The 15,628-nt window shown below is 35.8% G+C and overlaps 1 protein-coding gene across 1 annotated transcript; it reads left to right on the plus strand.

Moving 5' to 3' along the window:
* Nucleotides 1-7,381: 7,381 nt before the first annotated feature.
* On the plus strand, nt 7,382-15,294 carry LOC132292288 (1-acyl-sn-glycerol-3-phosphate acyltransferase 2-like). Its single transcript, XM_059790347.1, has 11 exons — nt 7,382-7,756; nt 8,080-8,202; nt 8,802-8,841; nt 8,962-9,035; nt 9,514-9,573; nt 11,269-11,346; nt 11,525-11,683; nt 13,348-13,473; nt 14,280-14,372; nt 14,650-14,736; nt 14,875-15,294. Exons 1-11 carry the CDS (start codon nt 7,676-7,678, stop codon nt 15,115-15,117), a joined length of 1,164 nt encoding a protein of 387 aa, XP_059646330.1. The 5' UTR covers nt 7,382-7,675; the 3' UTR covers nt 15,118-15,294.
* The last annotated feature ends 334 nt before the right edge of the window (nt 15,295-15,628 follow it).

Here is a 15,628-nt window from a genome sequence, read left to right on the forward strand (position 1 = left end):
ATTAATAACTTAATATACTCTTTAATCCGAACTTTATGATATGAAAATAAGAATATGGATTATTTTCTGCCATGTTAGATCTCCGCATTGAAAATGATATATGTTTTGTATATGAATTGGTAACAGTTGGCCATGACATGAACTCTTTCTTACCACCAGCTATAGCTTCCGTAAAATAAAACTTATAATTTCATGTACCTTCCCTACAATCAAACAATCGATCAAAAACTGAAAATTGCAGGAAGAAAATATTACCAACCTAGCTCCTGTTGCTAATGGCCATCCGTTACGAGGCATTTCTTGCACTAATAACTAATCTCATGACTTCCAAAACTACCCACCATTGCATGGGCATATATCCCCCACTCCCCCCACGCTATATTACTTCACCTACATTTACATGTGCAATTTGCATACCAAGTTACTAAGCCAACTAAGAGTAGTAAGTGTTTAGAATATAAACTAATCAATACATAGAGTTTAATATAAAATGGAGGAAAAAAAGGAATAGTTTACTTGCTTCTTCTCTTTCTTTTTAATATATAAATATTTGTTTTATCATAACCACTTATGAAGTATAATAATTTTTCTTTTCTCCTCTCTCTTTTATTTTCTTCAACAAAACGGTGAAGGTTTATTTTTTAATTTACTTTCTTTTTTTTTTTTACCCCTTAAATTATCTAAATGGATAACACTACTTTATACTAATTGTTTATTTATTTATTTATTTATTGCTTATTATCAATAATAAATTAATTGATAATACGTGTTGAGTAATCCCACACGTTTATATGATCATGGTGATCCATTACATTATGATTCCAATTTAAGAAAATAATATTTTTGGACGTGACCTCAAATCTCAATTTTATGGAAAAGAATATATATATAGATAATCCATCTACAAGAATCAGATGTAATCGTGACATTAATTCATTATTGCGCATAGCAACATCATGCAAACGGCTACGGCAATTGCTAATTCATATTACATAATTGAGGTCAAGTGACCCCATACGAGATGAGCAACCACACAGCCTGGAGAAATTATATAATAAGTTACAAATAGTTTAGTTTCAAAATTGATCCATTAAGATAATCTTATATCCATGTCGATGGTTTTGACTTTTGTGAAAGACTTGTATATGGCTTTGTCAAGTGGTTATGATCAAATGTACTTGTAATCACATTTACCTTTTTATTTTTTTTTCCTTCCTATGAACCTAGGGTAAATACTTTGGTACTTTGTATTAATGGAATAGTGATCTAGATGCAGATTTGGAGACATAGTGTAAATACTTTGGTACTTTGTATTAATGGAATAGTGATCTAGATGCAGATTTGGAGACATTGAAAACAGAAGAAATCAGCAGTGTAAATTGGTGTTTAATGTTGAGTTGTTGTCTCAGAATAATTGGAACTACCTCAAGTCTTCAATGAACCAAACTGTAAGGCATTATGATTGCTCAAAACAATCAAACCTTGCAAACTACCAAAGCTGGATGTTGTTTTTGTTCAACACGACTCTAGTATTAAACATTGGAATTTGGAGCCAATACACATATAAATATCTTAAATTCCTAATGAGCTTAACTTCTCTTTGCAATTTTGTAACACCACCAAAGTCTAGATAAAAAGAAGTACAAGATAAATAGACCAACACACAAGCCACTTAAAAAACAAGTGAGTATTGATATTTAGTCTATTTTGGAACGGACATGGATCTTTTCGGGTCAAAACGATCTGGTCAAAATTGCACCCATCACCATCCGCGGCTCCCGTTGCCGCCGAAGCTTCTGCCTCTGAAAAGGCTCTTGTTCTCAAAGAGGGTTCGCCGAAGAAGATGTCAAGAGAGTATTTTAATACATAAAGTTAGAAACTTTGAAAGAAAATAAAGTTTGAGTTGCTGAAGCAGAAATTAGGACCCGAGACAACACCATTTTCCTGCAAATAAGAGAGCAGAAAATTGATAAATCTTGACGACACCGGTGTGGTGCGTGCCTGCTAAGAGCTCTCCGACAATCAAGTCAATCACCGAAGGTCTAAGAGAAAGACAGTGATTTAATATATAGTTTTAATTTATCATACCTGATTGGTAAGGTCATGTTCTTATAGTCGGCTCTCCCTCAATTCGTTGCGAGATCAAAGGAGATTTGTTCGTTGCGAGATCATACGAGATTTGTTGGGGAGATTATCTGTTCCTTTGAATTTGAACTTGTACCAAGGTTTTCTTTACCCGATTGAACCACTTTGTCTTATCTGCTTATTTAAATTTTTCTTATTAGTTGCCCCCTATTCCCAAGCTTGCTCGTCTAGTGTTGGGAATGTCAAACTTTTTTTTAACCCCCGGGCACAGTTCCCGATGTGAATAGTACAATGTCTTTTCTTTTTTTACCCCAGGCATAATTACCCAGGTGAATAGTGTCACCTCGGATACTGTTCCCGAGGTGAACAGTGTCACCTTAGGTATTGTTCCCGAGGTGAACAATATATATATATATATATATATATATATATATTTACCTCGGGTTACTATTCCCGAGGTGAACAATATATCGGGGTACTCTACCCAAGGTGGAACTAATACATATACCAAATCAAGGTTTTGTTTTGCAAGGGCATTGGTTTAAACCCATGGTCAGTGACTCTTAGTGATGTAAAGCTGGATTTTCTTTGAAAATTCAACATGCTATTTGCCAGTTCATCCCTTTAACAAGGAAATAAATTTTATGAGTTTAACTCAACTCGTCCCTTAGTAAGGGAATTAATTTTTACGAGTTTCACTCAGCTAGTCTCTTTAATAAGGGGATGAATTTTTACGAGCTTCACTCAGCTCATCCCTTTAGTAAATGAACTGTTTTCACAAGCTTTACTCGTCTAATCTCTTTAGTAAGGGAGTTTGGTTTTTTGTTGGCTTTATGTAAAGCATTAGCACATACGTCATTCACAAGTAACTAAAAACATAATATTTTATTGCATAAACACGAGGCTCATTCATTTTATTAGTGATGGTGACTTTATTGGAAAATAAGATGACATGTGAGGTAGTTATCCTCCCTTTAAAGTGATTTAACTAACATGCCCCCGATTTTTATTTTAAATGACTTGATGAGGCTGATTCCAGTTGGGAGGCAACTTTTATCACACTAGCCTTCTGAGCCGAGTTGGATTCATCATCCAGGTCTACTCATCCACAGATAATCCTGATATCCTCAATTGGTTGCTGCCCTAGAAGGCGATTATTGGGGTTCGTCCCTTCATTGGCAACAAACCTTTGTAAATGACCCATTCGAATCAGATTCTTAATATGATTCTTAAGGTCAAAACAATCATTCGTAGTGTGCTCATGATCCCGATGGAACCGACAATACTTATCTCAAGATCTTTTCGCTGGATCAGACTTCGTCTTCTGTGGCCATTTAAAAGACGCATCGTCTTGGATCTATAAAAAAATATGGTCAATTGACGTATTCAGAGGAGTGTAGTCAGCATACTTATCTAAGTCCTCTCCACGAGAGGTTCTATCGTTTTGGTTGAATAATGATTTCTTGTATTTGGTTTCCTTCTCATCCTTAGTACTAGGGGCGAACCTTTTTTTGGCATCTCCTTCATTTTCGTTCTGTGCATTTATGGCGTCTTCAACATTCATGTGCTTCTGCGCTTTGACCAACAACTTTGTCATGCTGGTGGGAGGTTCTTTTGACAAGGAAAACAGGAATCTGGAGGTTTAGAGTCCTCCCATGAAAGCAATCAAAGCCACTTTGTCGTCTATTTCTTCTACCTGCAACATCTATGTGTTGAATCGAGTGATGTATTCACGGATTGACTTTCCTTTCTGTTGCTTCACAGTCAGCAGGTAGGTGGTCGGCCTCCTATGCATCTGGCTTGCAATGAAGTGGCTTACAAACGGCTTACCCAATTTTTCAAAAGTGTCGATGGTTCCCGGCTTCAGCTTATTGAACCAAACTCGTGCCGATCCCTTAAGGGTTGTGGGAAAGGCTCGACACATGATTTCATTCGGCGCATCGTGTAAATGTATAAGAGCTTGAAAGGTCTCCAGGTGGTCGAGGGCATTTTTGGTCCCATTAAAACTTTTGAACGAGGACATTTTGAACTTGCTTAACAGGGGGCATTTCATAACGATGGGGCTGAACGAAAAGCTGGTCTTCCGCACCAGGTCATCTATGGCGACATGACATTTCCCCTTCATAGCCTGCATTATATCTTCCATTTTCGCCTTGAGATCCTGACCTGCAAGTCAAAATGGGTAACATTTTCTATCTCATTATTGATTGTTGTGTCTCCATGAGGTCAGGAACTCCGTGGAAGAGATGGATGAGCCACATCTCTATGTCAATTTCCAACCTAGCTTTGCTCCACTTCTGTCTCATTTCAGGGAGGGTTGTTATTCCACTCCTTAAGGTTTCTCTTCCCATCGTTTGGGTTTGGGAGATCTTGTCGTGGAAAATTATGCTGAACCAGTGGACCCGGTGGGAGAAGATGTTGCAAGATCACTACATTTTGCTGGATCAACTGGTTCATACCCTGATTTAGTGTTTGGACTTGCAGTTCCAACACTGCAAGCTGTTCCTGGTCGTTTGAGACGTCTGGGTGTTCACCCGACCCTTCCCGTTGATTGGATCCATGCAATGATGTTTCTTCTCTAGTAACCATATCGGACCGCGAACGCATATACCCAACCGAGCAACTTATTGATTTAAGGGAATCGTCGTTCCCACAGACGGCATCGACTATTAAAGCGAAAATCAGCATGACCCGAGACAACACTGTTTTTCCTGCAAATAAGAGAGGAGAAGATCGATGAATCTTGATGACACCAAGATCGATGAATCTTAACGACACCAGTGTTGTGCCTGCCAAGAGCTTTCCGACGATCAAGTCAATCACCGGAGGTCTAAGAGAAAAATAGGGATTTAATATATCGTTTTTGTCATATCTGATTGACTGGTAGGGTCTTGTTCTTATAGCCGGCTCTCCCTTAATTCATTGCAAGAGTAGAGTAGATTTGTTCGTTGCGAGATCATACGAGATTTGTTGGGGAGATTATATGCTCCTTTGAATTTAAACTTGTACCGAGATTATCTTTACCCGATTGAGCCACTTTGTCTTATCTATTTATTTAAATTCTCCTTGAATTAAAAATGATCTTATTTATAATATCTTGAAAGTCAACAGAGGGTAATGAAAACATGCTTGCGGGTAAAAGTAATTTACAAATAAACATCATGGCATTCATTAGCCTGGAAGAAGGTGATGAGTTTTAGCTTCGGTTTCAAGGGTGGAAAGATCTTCACATGACGATGAATATTTCTGATGGTTGATGTGTGAAAGGCTTGTTCAGTTCATTAGCAGGTTGGTCTGGTTTTATTAAAGAGGATTTGGAATGTATACTTTTTTAGTAATGAAGTTGACGTTATCTATTACTATTTGATATAGAAAACACTATGCTCTTAATCATATATTTCTCTGCACTTGTTTTTTTAAGGTGATGTTGTATCCAAATACCCTCTATGCCAGATCTAGAATAATGTTAAAAAGGATAATTTTTAGATATAGAGGCTGCAACATTAATTCTCTCACCTTTGAACTAATCCACTTGTGGATGCAATTTTGAGTTTTTTTTTTATTATACGATGCTCCTAATCCACATTGTAATAAACGCAACTCAAATCGGTAATTTTAAATAATATATATTGCAAACAAAAGTTTCTTTATAGTCTGATAACCTTGATTCGGGAAATTATAAAGTCAAAGTCAATAATACGTGCAATCACTTGCACCATTTCAACATATTTTAAAAATATATTAAGACTACTTAACCACGTTCAAATTATTGGCGTTATTTTTACAAATTTCGAGGGTTCAATAGAATTAATTTTGTTATAGGGCAACATCAACTAAGCTTGAGTGAGGTTTTTACAATTTATTTATTAATTTAATTTCACTGAACAAGTTGGGAATCCCTAATTATATCAATAAGACTCTGGGCCGTGGTTGGGGCTGGCCCCAAGTATAAAGACATACCCAAAGCCCCCTCCATATACTATACCTTAAGCTCAACCCATTTTTCTTCTATGATGATTGGGCCAGGGCTCAACTCGTGCATTATTAAATGAAAGGAAGCATATGTAGGTGGTATATAGAAGCTGGTCATGTCCGTGTAAATAAATGGTGATGGTGGTCCCTATCTGACTACTTTGCATCTCATCTTGACTAAGGCCCTATTGAGGTAGTTGGAAGTTGATTGGGTTGTGAGTAGTGACAGTTACCTCCCAGAGGACGCAAACTAGGGTTTACAGGTGAACTAGCCAAGATGTAGGCCAACCATAAAAGTTCAACTAAAGAAGAAGAGAGCGGCACCTTATTTTGGTGATTCTAAATTTATTATACCCAACAATTTTCCCTGCACCTCATTCAATGAATTTGCCTACTGCCCAACCAACCCATATGCCTACATTACAATTCCTTGCAAAACTTGCCATATACTAACAACATGACTCCAGCACAATAGGTCGTCAGTGGCTTCTACTTTGCTACCATAAATTCTCAAATCAAGAATAACATTTTACATTAGGAATAAAAAAAACTTGACACATCCAATAAGATGAGGTGTCTTACATGAAGATAGGATCTACGATCAATTGTGATAGACTCCGCTAGACCTGTCAATGGAGTGAATTTTGATTCCGATCCGATTAGTCGGATATAGATTGAACAAAAAATTCGATAACCCGAATCCGATAATCCATTAGCTTAATAAATAGGATATGGATTATACTGATCCGATCCGATAAAAATCACACACACACGCACACACACTATATATATATATACTCCTATTAGAATTGTATTAGAGGTAACCCAAAAATTAAAAAAAAAAAAAAAAAAATCATAATGTTATATTTACAATGGTGTTCTCATTCACATGTTAATAAATCTCTTAATATACATGCTAATAATATCATATTTTTAATAATTATATATGTTAATAAATATGATTTTAATTCGAATTTGAATCCGATTCTATTCGAGTCCGAACTAAATAAGATATAAATTGAAACATTCAATTCGAGATCTCGTTAGTAATTCGAATCTGATAATTTGTTTACTTCACAAATCAGATTCATTAACAAGCCTAGACTCCACTTTGTAAGACACCTTGTAAGTATATCAGTATTACAATAACATGCTAATAAATAACAAACAATCCATTTGAACCGAACATTCATTTAATTATATTTTTGATCAAGTCGGGGCAAAATATACCATGGGTACTACCAAAACCAATTCGGACATAAATCGACCCATTGCCAGCTTCATACCAGGTGTAAATTATGCCAGAAACCCCACTCTATCCATCCATCTGCCTGCGTGTCGTTTCTTGAAATGGGAAACGGCGTTGACAGCGTCCCGTGCCTGAAACACATTTTCGATATGTGAAAGTATTATTATATTATATGAATATTGTGAATATTAGATATATATATATATATATATATATATGCATATATTCGCAATTTTGTTTCCCCCTCTCTCTCTCTCAGTATCTGTATGATCTTCACTCTAAGAATCCCCTCTCCCGTTAATTCTCCATCTCTCTAATATACCTCGATTTCTCTCTAAATTTGAATTTCTGAACCCTTGGTGCTCGGCCATGGCGATTTCTGCGGCTGCTCTTGTCGTTCCGTTGGGCGTTCTCTTTCTTTTCTCCGGTCTTGTTGTCAATCTTATTCAGGTAATCAACGTTTTGGATTCGATGGGTTTATATGTACACTTTCGATCTGATTAAGCTAAATAGATGTTAGTTTCTTTACTTTCTCTTTTTATTTCTCACGCGTTCGGGTTGTTTGCGTCTGTGAAGAATTCGTTACTTCATGCTATATCTGTAAATAAATGATGTATATGTATACAGATTGTTCTATTTTGTTGTATGGGGTTATTACATTGATCAAGTGTTTTCACAGAGTAGAATTGATTGCTGAACTTTGCATTTCATTTGGTAGTGCGGGTTCGTGGATTAGAGATAAAATCATCCCTTTTTGTTTCCCTCTCTCCCAGGCGATCTTTTTTGTCCTTGTTCGGCCATTTTCAAAGAATACATACAGAAGGATTAACAGAGTGGTGGCAGAGTTATTGTGGGTGGAACTCGTATGGCTCATTGATTGGTGGGCAGGGGTGAAGGTGATTGCAAATCCTTTAATTATTTCATTTGATCAATTTCCTCATTTTCTAATTGTTAGCACCAATGTGGGAATGTGCTTGATTGAGCACTTGGTAACATTATGCCTGCTTGTTATGATCTGCTTTACTAATATACTCAAAGGAACTCTAATTTTTAGTGGATGTATTTGTCTTTATTAAGAATGTTATACTGTCTTAATGTTCATGGTTATGAATCACTTCTGAGCTGTCAAGGTTGATCTGTGGCTGCTCCACGGGGGATCAAACTATGGACAAAAGGGAAGTTGCTCTAGTGAGTGGCAAGACTTAATTAGAAAAATTAATTATGATACTTGCAAATAATAAAAGGCTAATTTTCTTTCTCACAGATAGCTTCTGGTAATATTGTTGATTCCCCCTTGTAAAAATAAAAGCTTGTTTGATTGTCCTTTCAGTACTACACTGAGTGGACTTTCATCTGTTAAGTTCTTATGAAAGATGATGAGTAGTTAATAAACTAATCAACTAACATGAGAGGCATTATTTATGATTTAGGATTTTATGACTTAATGTATCTGCGAATTCATCTGTTGATTACTGAAATATACTCCTGCTTGCAGATTCAAGTATATACAGATTCAGAAACCTTTCAATTAATGGGTAAGGCCAAAAATTTTATTGTTTGAGAGCCTGATGCTCCTTTGGATCTGAGTGGATGAATATCTTGTGCTATAATGCTGAGCAGTTTATTTTGTTGACTTCTGTTGGTAAATTTTTCAGGTAAAGAACACGCACTTGTCATATGTAATCACAGAAGCGACATTGATTGGCTTGTTGGATGGGTTCTAGCTCAGGTACTTATTCTATATTACTTTCATTAGACATTCAGTCATGTCCATGGACACACTATATGCACATGTGGGCGGACAAGGGTTGAACAAAATGTGTATGTGTTATGTGTATGAGAGAGAGGAAAGGAATGGTCGAGGAGAGAGTTGTAAGTTCATAGAGAAGTGAATTTTAAAGTGCTGCATTGGAGTCTTTCAAAAACCAGACGCTTAAGTTGGCAGAATAGGGAGGGCAAACTTGTAAAATAGGTTCATGTGAATTTTATAATTGAGGGGTATTTTTGTGAAGTTAGAGCCACCAAAAGCAAGCCCACTCTTTTTAGAAGGGTTCATATATGTAATTGTATCTGTATTTGTTGAGAGGAACACTGATGCTTACACTATAGAAGTACTTTTTGAAGCAGATTACAGCATTTAAATTTTGTGGAACCGTTGATATGGTTTTGTCGTTGAATCTTTGCTTTATGTTGTGTTCTTATAACAGAGATCAGGTTGCCTCGGTAGCGCATTAGCTGTAATGAAGAAATCATCAAAATTCCTTCCGGTGAGAATTGGAAGTCAACATGTTCTGTTAATGCTTAAAAATAAAGCCTTTCAGCTTTCCTAGTTATGTCAGAGTGTGATCAGTCAGTTCTTTAACAGAGGCATTTTTTCTGTTTTCTCCTTGCTGATATCATTACATTCTTTATAATTCATATTCATTTTATATTTTATGGAAAGAAGAATTGGTTTTAATCTTTAATTAAGTCAAAGACTAAGCAAAAAGTCAAAAAGTTAAATTGAGGAAGTACAATGGAAAAGTCGATATCATGTGATAGCAATATTTTTAGCTTTTTGATGAATTGATCTTGATTTTCGATGCTTCAGTGTGATTGATATGGTTCACAGATGTTGCTAATGCTTAATAATAAAGCCTCTCACCTTTACTAGTTAGGTCAGATTGTGATCATTCAGTTCTTTAACAGAAGCATTTTTTCTGTTTTCTCCTTGCTGATATCATTACATTTAGGGCTGCAAATGAGCCGAGCCGAGCCGAGCTTTAGGCTGTTCGGGCTCGGCTCGTTTGTTTATGGGATCAGCTCGGGCTCGGGCTCGGCTCGTGACGGCTCAAAAATTTGAGCTCGGGCTCGGGCTCGTCTTGATTTTAAAAGCTCGGGCTCGGCTCGTTTAACAAAAAAATTAAATTAAAATTCAAAATTAATTAGTATTCTACAGGCCACATACACACTATCATGCAAAAAAAACACAACAATAACAACAAATTGCTATATTTGTGTCATTACAATATTCATTGTGTTTGCCATAGAGGTCTAAGGAAACCTACAGAGTACAAACTAGAAACAAGCTAGGAAAGTAAAATTTCATCCAAATTGAGAACCCAACCACTAGAAACATCATAAAGAAAACTGAAAACTAATATTCTAGGCATACATAAAAACTCATAGCCACCCAATTTAATCTATTTTCTTTTGGGTACTTATGTTATAAATTATAATAAAATCATATATATATATATATATATATATATATATATATATATATATATATAATATAATATAATATATATTACGTATATAAATATAACGAGCCTTATACGAGCTTTGTTCACGAACATTAACGAGCCTAAACGAGCTCATGTTCACGAGCCTAAGCGAGCCGAGCCCAGCGTTGCTCAAGCTCGGCTCGTTTACTAAACGAGCTTAAATATTGGGCTCGAGCTCGGCTCTGTTTGCTTAATGAACGAGCCCGAGCCGAGCCCTTAACGAGCCGAGCCCGAGCTGTTCATGAACAGCTCGGCTCATTTGCAGCCCTAATTACATTCTTTATAATTCATATTCATTTTATATTTTATGGGATGAAGAATTGGCTTTAATCTTTAATTAAGTCAAAGACTAAGCAAAAAGTCAAAAAGTTAAATTGAGGAAGTACAATGGAAAAGTAGATATCATGTGATAGCAATATTTTTAGCTTTGTGATGAATTGATCTTGATTTTGGATGTTTCAGTGTTGATTGATATGGTTCACAGATGTTGCTTATCTCTTGGCAATAGTACTTGTTAGTGAAAATTTACTGTGATATGTAATTAAATACAAAAGCTATTAATTTTTTTTAGGTTTGTGCCAATATTTCCTTTATCTTCTCATTGCTCTCTTTTCTTTTTGTTGATTTGTCTTTTGAGCCCCTTACACCTTCAACTAATATATATGCAAAGGATAAAGCTATGTCCAATATATGCAGGTTATAGGTTGGTCAATGTGGTTTTCTGAGTATCTTTTTCTTGAAAGAAGCTGGGCCAAGGATGAAAACACATTAAAGGTATACATGTATTTATACATTGGTGAATTTGAGTGATGCATGTCACTATACATTGTTCTGTCTGTCTCTCACTCCCACTCACCTCTTCTCTGCTTATTTGTCTTTTGTGTTTGTGTGCTTAGATGCTTGATTTTGGCTGCCCTTAAGTAATGTGAATTTTGTGGGACTGTGTCTGCAGTCAGGTCTTCAACGGCTAAGGGATTTTCCTCAGCCCTTCTGGTTGGCACTTTTTGTAGAGGGGACTCGCTTTACACGGGCAAAGCTTTTAGCTGCTCAAGAATATGCGACTTCAACGGGGTTGCCTGTTCCTAGGAATGTTTTGATTCCTCGTACTAAGGTTAGACTTCTACTGCACTTTGTATTGAAACAGAAGATTATTATTGTTATTATTTTTGTAATTTTTTTCCTTTAATTTCCATATGTTCTATTTTAATCCATTTTCCTCTCCATACTTGTGAATAACTTTGTTTCCATTTTGTGCATCTAATATTCCTTCTATGTCAGCATATAACTACCTCCTGGTAGTGTGTCAACTTGTTGAATTCTTGTCGAGTTCAGTTTATTGTTAAACTTGAATGCTCCAACCCTTTGAGCTAAGGTTTAATAGATTATACTTGGCTTTCCATTTATTTCCCTTCTGTAAAAATGATCTTTCTCATTAGAACGCCCTTTGCCTGAACTTGTGATATCTGGGAACTACAATAAAAGCAACTTAAGAAATGCCAGTCAGCGCCCCTTTTTGGGTTTATTTTGTTCACTCACACAGTCACACATACATTTTATCATTTTATTAGATAAGTCGATTCCTAACTTTTATCTCAGATCATGATATAAGTAAGTAGTTATATTATTGTATCAGCCCCAAACCTCGTGAATTGATCTTTACAGTGCTTTCTCTATCAATTAGATCCTTTATCCATAGAATAAAGTAGCTAGGCATATCTATTTCTTCATATTTTAACTTTTATGAAGTTTCTTTCTTTGCTATGCACACAACACAAAATAGACGGTCATTCTATTTTCATCGTAGAATGATTATTCGATCCTTTTTTCTTCTTTGGATTCTAATTCAATCAAAACTTTTCAAGTTATCCTAATCTGTATTTTCAATAAAACCGGAACAATTCCCCTCATTGACTACTACATTTGGATGAAATCTCTCATATGAGTTTTGTAATTAAATGAATAGGTTCTATAACTGATACAGGACTCAATGGAGCCATTTTACAAATAATCTCTCATGCCTTACCATGGTGTTACTCTACCACCGAGTTAAAAGGGCCTATTTAATTCAATTCCTGAATGAGTCACTATGTGGATAAATTTTCAATGTGGTTGGAGAGCCCGTTGATAATTTAGGTCCTGTAGTACTTGCAAAACATCTCCTATTCATAGAGCTGCGCCCTCTTTTATACAGTTAGATACAAAATTATCTTATTTTGAAACAAGAATTAAAGCAGTAGATCTTTTAACCCCTTATAAAATGTGCATCATCTCTGTCATTTTATTCACATTGATGGTTTTGTAAATTAGCCCAACACATACTCTTGGAGATTAACTTTAATAGTCTACTTAATATTTCATTAATTGGGTGGGGGACCTAGTTTTTGGCGCCGGATCTCTCTTTAATTTTACAACTATATGCTGTAGTCTGCTTTAAAGCCACAAGTGCAAAGTGGAACTGCTGTTGTTTTACAACTACACCTTGATTCTCTTCCGTTTTAAGAATCTTGTAGTTGTCAGTTGCAGTTGTGTATTTCATGCACTGCACAGCTGTCCATTTAGGTTTATCCACAAGTGTTTGCAGTAAGTAAGACAGGACTGCTACGTAGAGTTATACCTCCATTCTGCTGTGTTTTATGATGGGATCCTTGTTAGTTGTCAATTCTAATTCCATAGTTCTTGCACTGCATGACAATTTATTTTTTGTGCTCCACTATACAAGCATATATTATCGAGCTTGGCCTGAAGAATCTGCTTATACTAATACATTGCTTTCAGGGTTTTGTTACTGCAGTAAGTCACATGCGTTCATTTGTTCCAGCCATTTATGATGTAACAGTTGCTATTCCTGTAAATTCCCCTGCACCGACAATGCTTAGGCTCTTTAAGGGGCAACCATCTGTGGTAAGCCTACGAAACCTGAGAATTTTGAACAGTTAGTTTAAGCATTTTGGATATATGGTAGCACTTAGTGTGGTAAGATATTTACATGCTGTGGTTTGGAAGTCATCTTCACATTTCAAGTCTCAGAAAAAAATTTAACTTTGTCAATTGCAATATTAGTGCTTGATTCTTTAATTCTGAATTTATTTATTTATATATTTTTTGCTTCAGTACCTGTCACGTGTGCCACAAAATATAGTTCATCCTTGTGGGGAGTAAAAATAGATTAGCCATCTTGTGCATGAATGTGGTGATAGCTTCCTATAAAAAATAAATAATAAATAGATGTGGTCATAACACTACATTAGATATCTAACTTGTTCTCTGGATAATATTTTTTGATTGTTTTCCCTATAGCATGAGATTCTGTGTGGTGGAAGTGAGGTAGCATTTGCATTGGAATACCCGTGTATAGGATCATTATGACAAGTTTGGATTCTAGAAATGAGAGAGAGAAAATTTAGTAATATGAAAATAACTTGAATACGTCTGGATGAACTTGGGCATGTGAAGAGCAACACATCATAGAAAGATAGAAGCATATATGAAGCCATCATCCAGAGCAATGTGGAAAATTATATTTTTTAGATCATGTCATTCTGAATTTTTATTTGAAAGCTTCAAGGTGTTGGTGACAATGGAATCATATGCGATTAAATTAGGTAATGTTGGCTTAATGGAAAAGATTGCATGAATTTGAAAAAATTTGTCACGATTTTAAGATCCCTTGCTTATTTTACAAGTTTTAATGGCATACTGTTGTGCAGGTGCATGTTCACCTCAAGCGGCATTTAATGAAGGATTTGCCCGACGAAGAAGATGCTGTTGCACAATGGTGTAGAGATGTATTTCTGGCCAAGGTGCACACCTTTCCTTCTTATCCGTTAGCATTTATTTTAGCTAGATGCTTATACCTCAACTTGTGTTGCAACCTGTTTTGTTTTTGTTGGCTTTTTCAAGTTTTCATCTTTGGATGATAACTTAAGCCGCAGACATGCTCACATACACACATACATTTAACTTTACACTGGCTACACTTACACCAACTTCAGCATGAATAGTTCATTGGGTTGCATTCAACAAAATTCTTGTTGAGTTTCCATGCAATTTTCTTGATGTTTGCTTTTGTCTTACCAGGATAAGTTATTGGACAAGCATATAGCTGAGAACACCTTTGGTGACCAAGAATTGCAAGATACTGGACGGCCAATGAAATCTCTTTTGGTACAGTACTTGTTCTACTAATTAACGGAACCTACAATTTTTTATTTTTATTTTTGAATTTAATTTGTTTTGATTGTATTCCTTGCTTGTATCGGTTGTCTCTTGAACCAGTTGCTTAACTTATCTGGCAAATTACAGGTTGTTGTCTCTTGGGCATGTCTGCTTATTTTGGGAGCCTCGAAATTCTGCCAGTGGTCTTCTCTCCTATCATCATGGAAGGGTCTCACATTCTCGGCAATTGGCTTGGCCATTGTTACGGCCCTTATGCACATATTGATTCAATTCTCACAGGCGGAGCGTTCAACCCCTGCCAAGGTTGCTCCATTGAAGTCCAAGAATGAGGCAAAACACTCAGAAACAGGTCGAGAAAAACAGCAGTAAGTCAGTCACAGGGTTGTTTCCCTACTCTTTCATGGCATCATCAGCATCCCCATTAATAGTGTTTTCGTTTTGTGAACAAATATGATGTAATGTATTTTGCTTCTTTCTTACCTTAGTTTTTACAGATTGTAGCCATATCAATTCATCTAATAAGGGTATTTTTGTATTTCTTTTAAATGTGGAAATCTAGTAGTTCACTTGTCATGTTTTACCTTTCCTCCTCTTACTTTGTTAAGGTATTAAATATATCCTAATATTTAGATTTTGTTTTTGATTTAGAAACTTCTAAACACATTTTAGTATGTGGAGATCACCTATTTGATAGATTCGATTCCATGTCAGGAATTTGTTTTGGAATGCTTTGATAAGTCCATGGCTGTTACACACGTATATATGAACACCTTGTTTGGTGATGTCATCTCTTTTTGTCTTTTAATTTATTTTTTTATTCTTTTATCACATAAAACACTCATATTTCACTATATAAACTAGTTGGCTTAGTAACTATTTT

This window comes from Cornus florida, unplaced genomic scaffold, assembly GCF_030987335.1.
Source record: "Cornus florida cultivar Cherokee Brave unplaced genomic scaffold, ASM3098733v1 CherokeeBrave_3.0.0_Hap2_Chr02, whole genome shotgun sequence".
NCBI lineage: Eukaryota > Viridiplantae > Streptophyta > Magnoliopsida > Cornales > Cornaceae > Cornus > Cornus florida.

What these genes read in the sequence shown, in the direction of transcription:
- LOC132292288 (XM_059790347.1), top strand. Translation starts at nt 7,676, where the DNA reads ATGGCGATTTCTGCGGCTGCTCTTGTCGTTCCGTTGGGCGTTCTCTTT. An exon ending in ATTGGTGGGCAGGGGTGAAG is followed by an intron (nt 8,203 to 8,801) that starts GTGATTGCAAAT and finishes TCCTGCTTGCAG; the next exon opens with ATTCAAGTATATACAGATTC. An exon ending in AGAAACCTTTCAATTAATGG is followed by an intron (nt 8,842 to 8,961) that starts GTAAGGCCAAAA and finishes TAAATTTTTCAG; the next exon opens with GTAAAGAACACGCACTTGTC.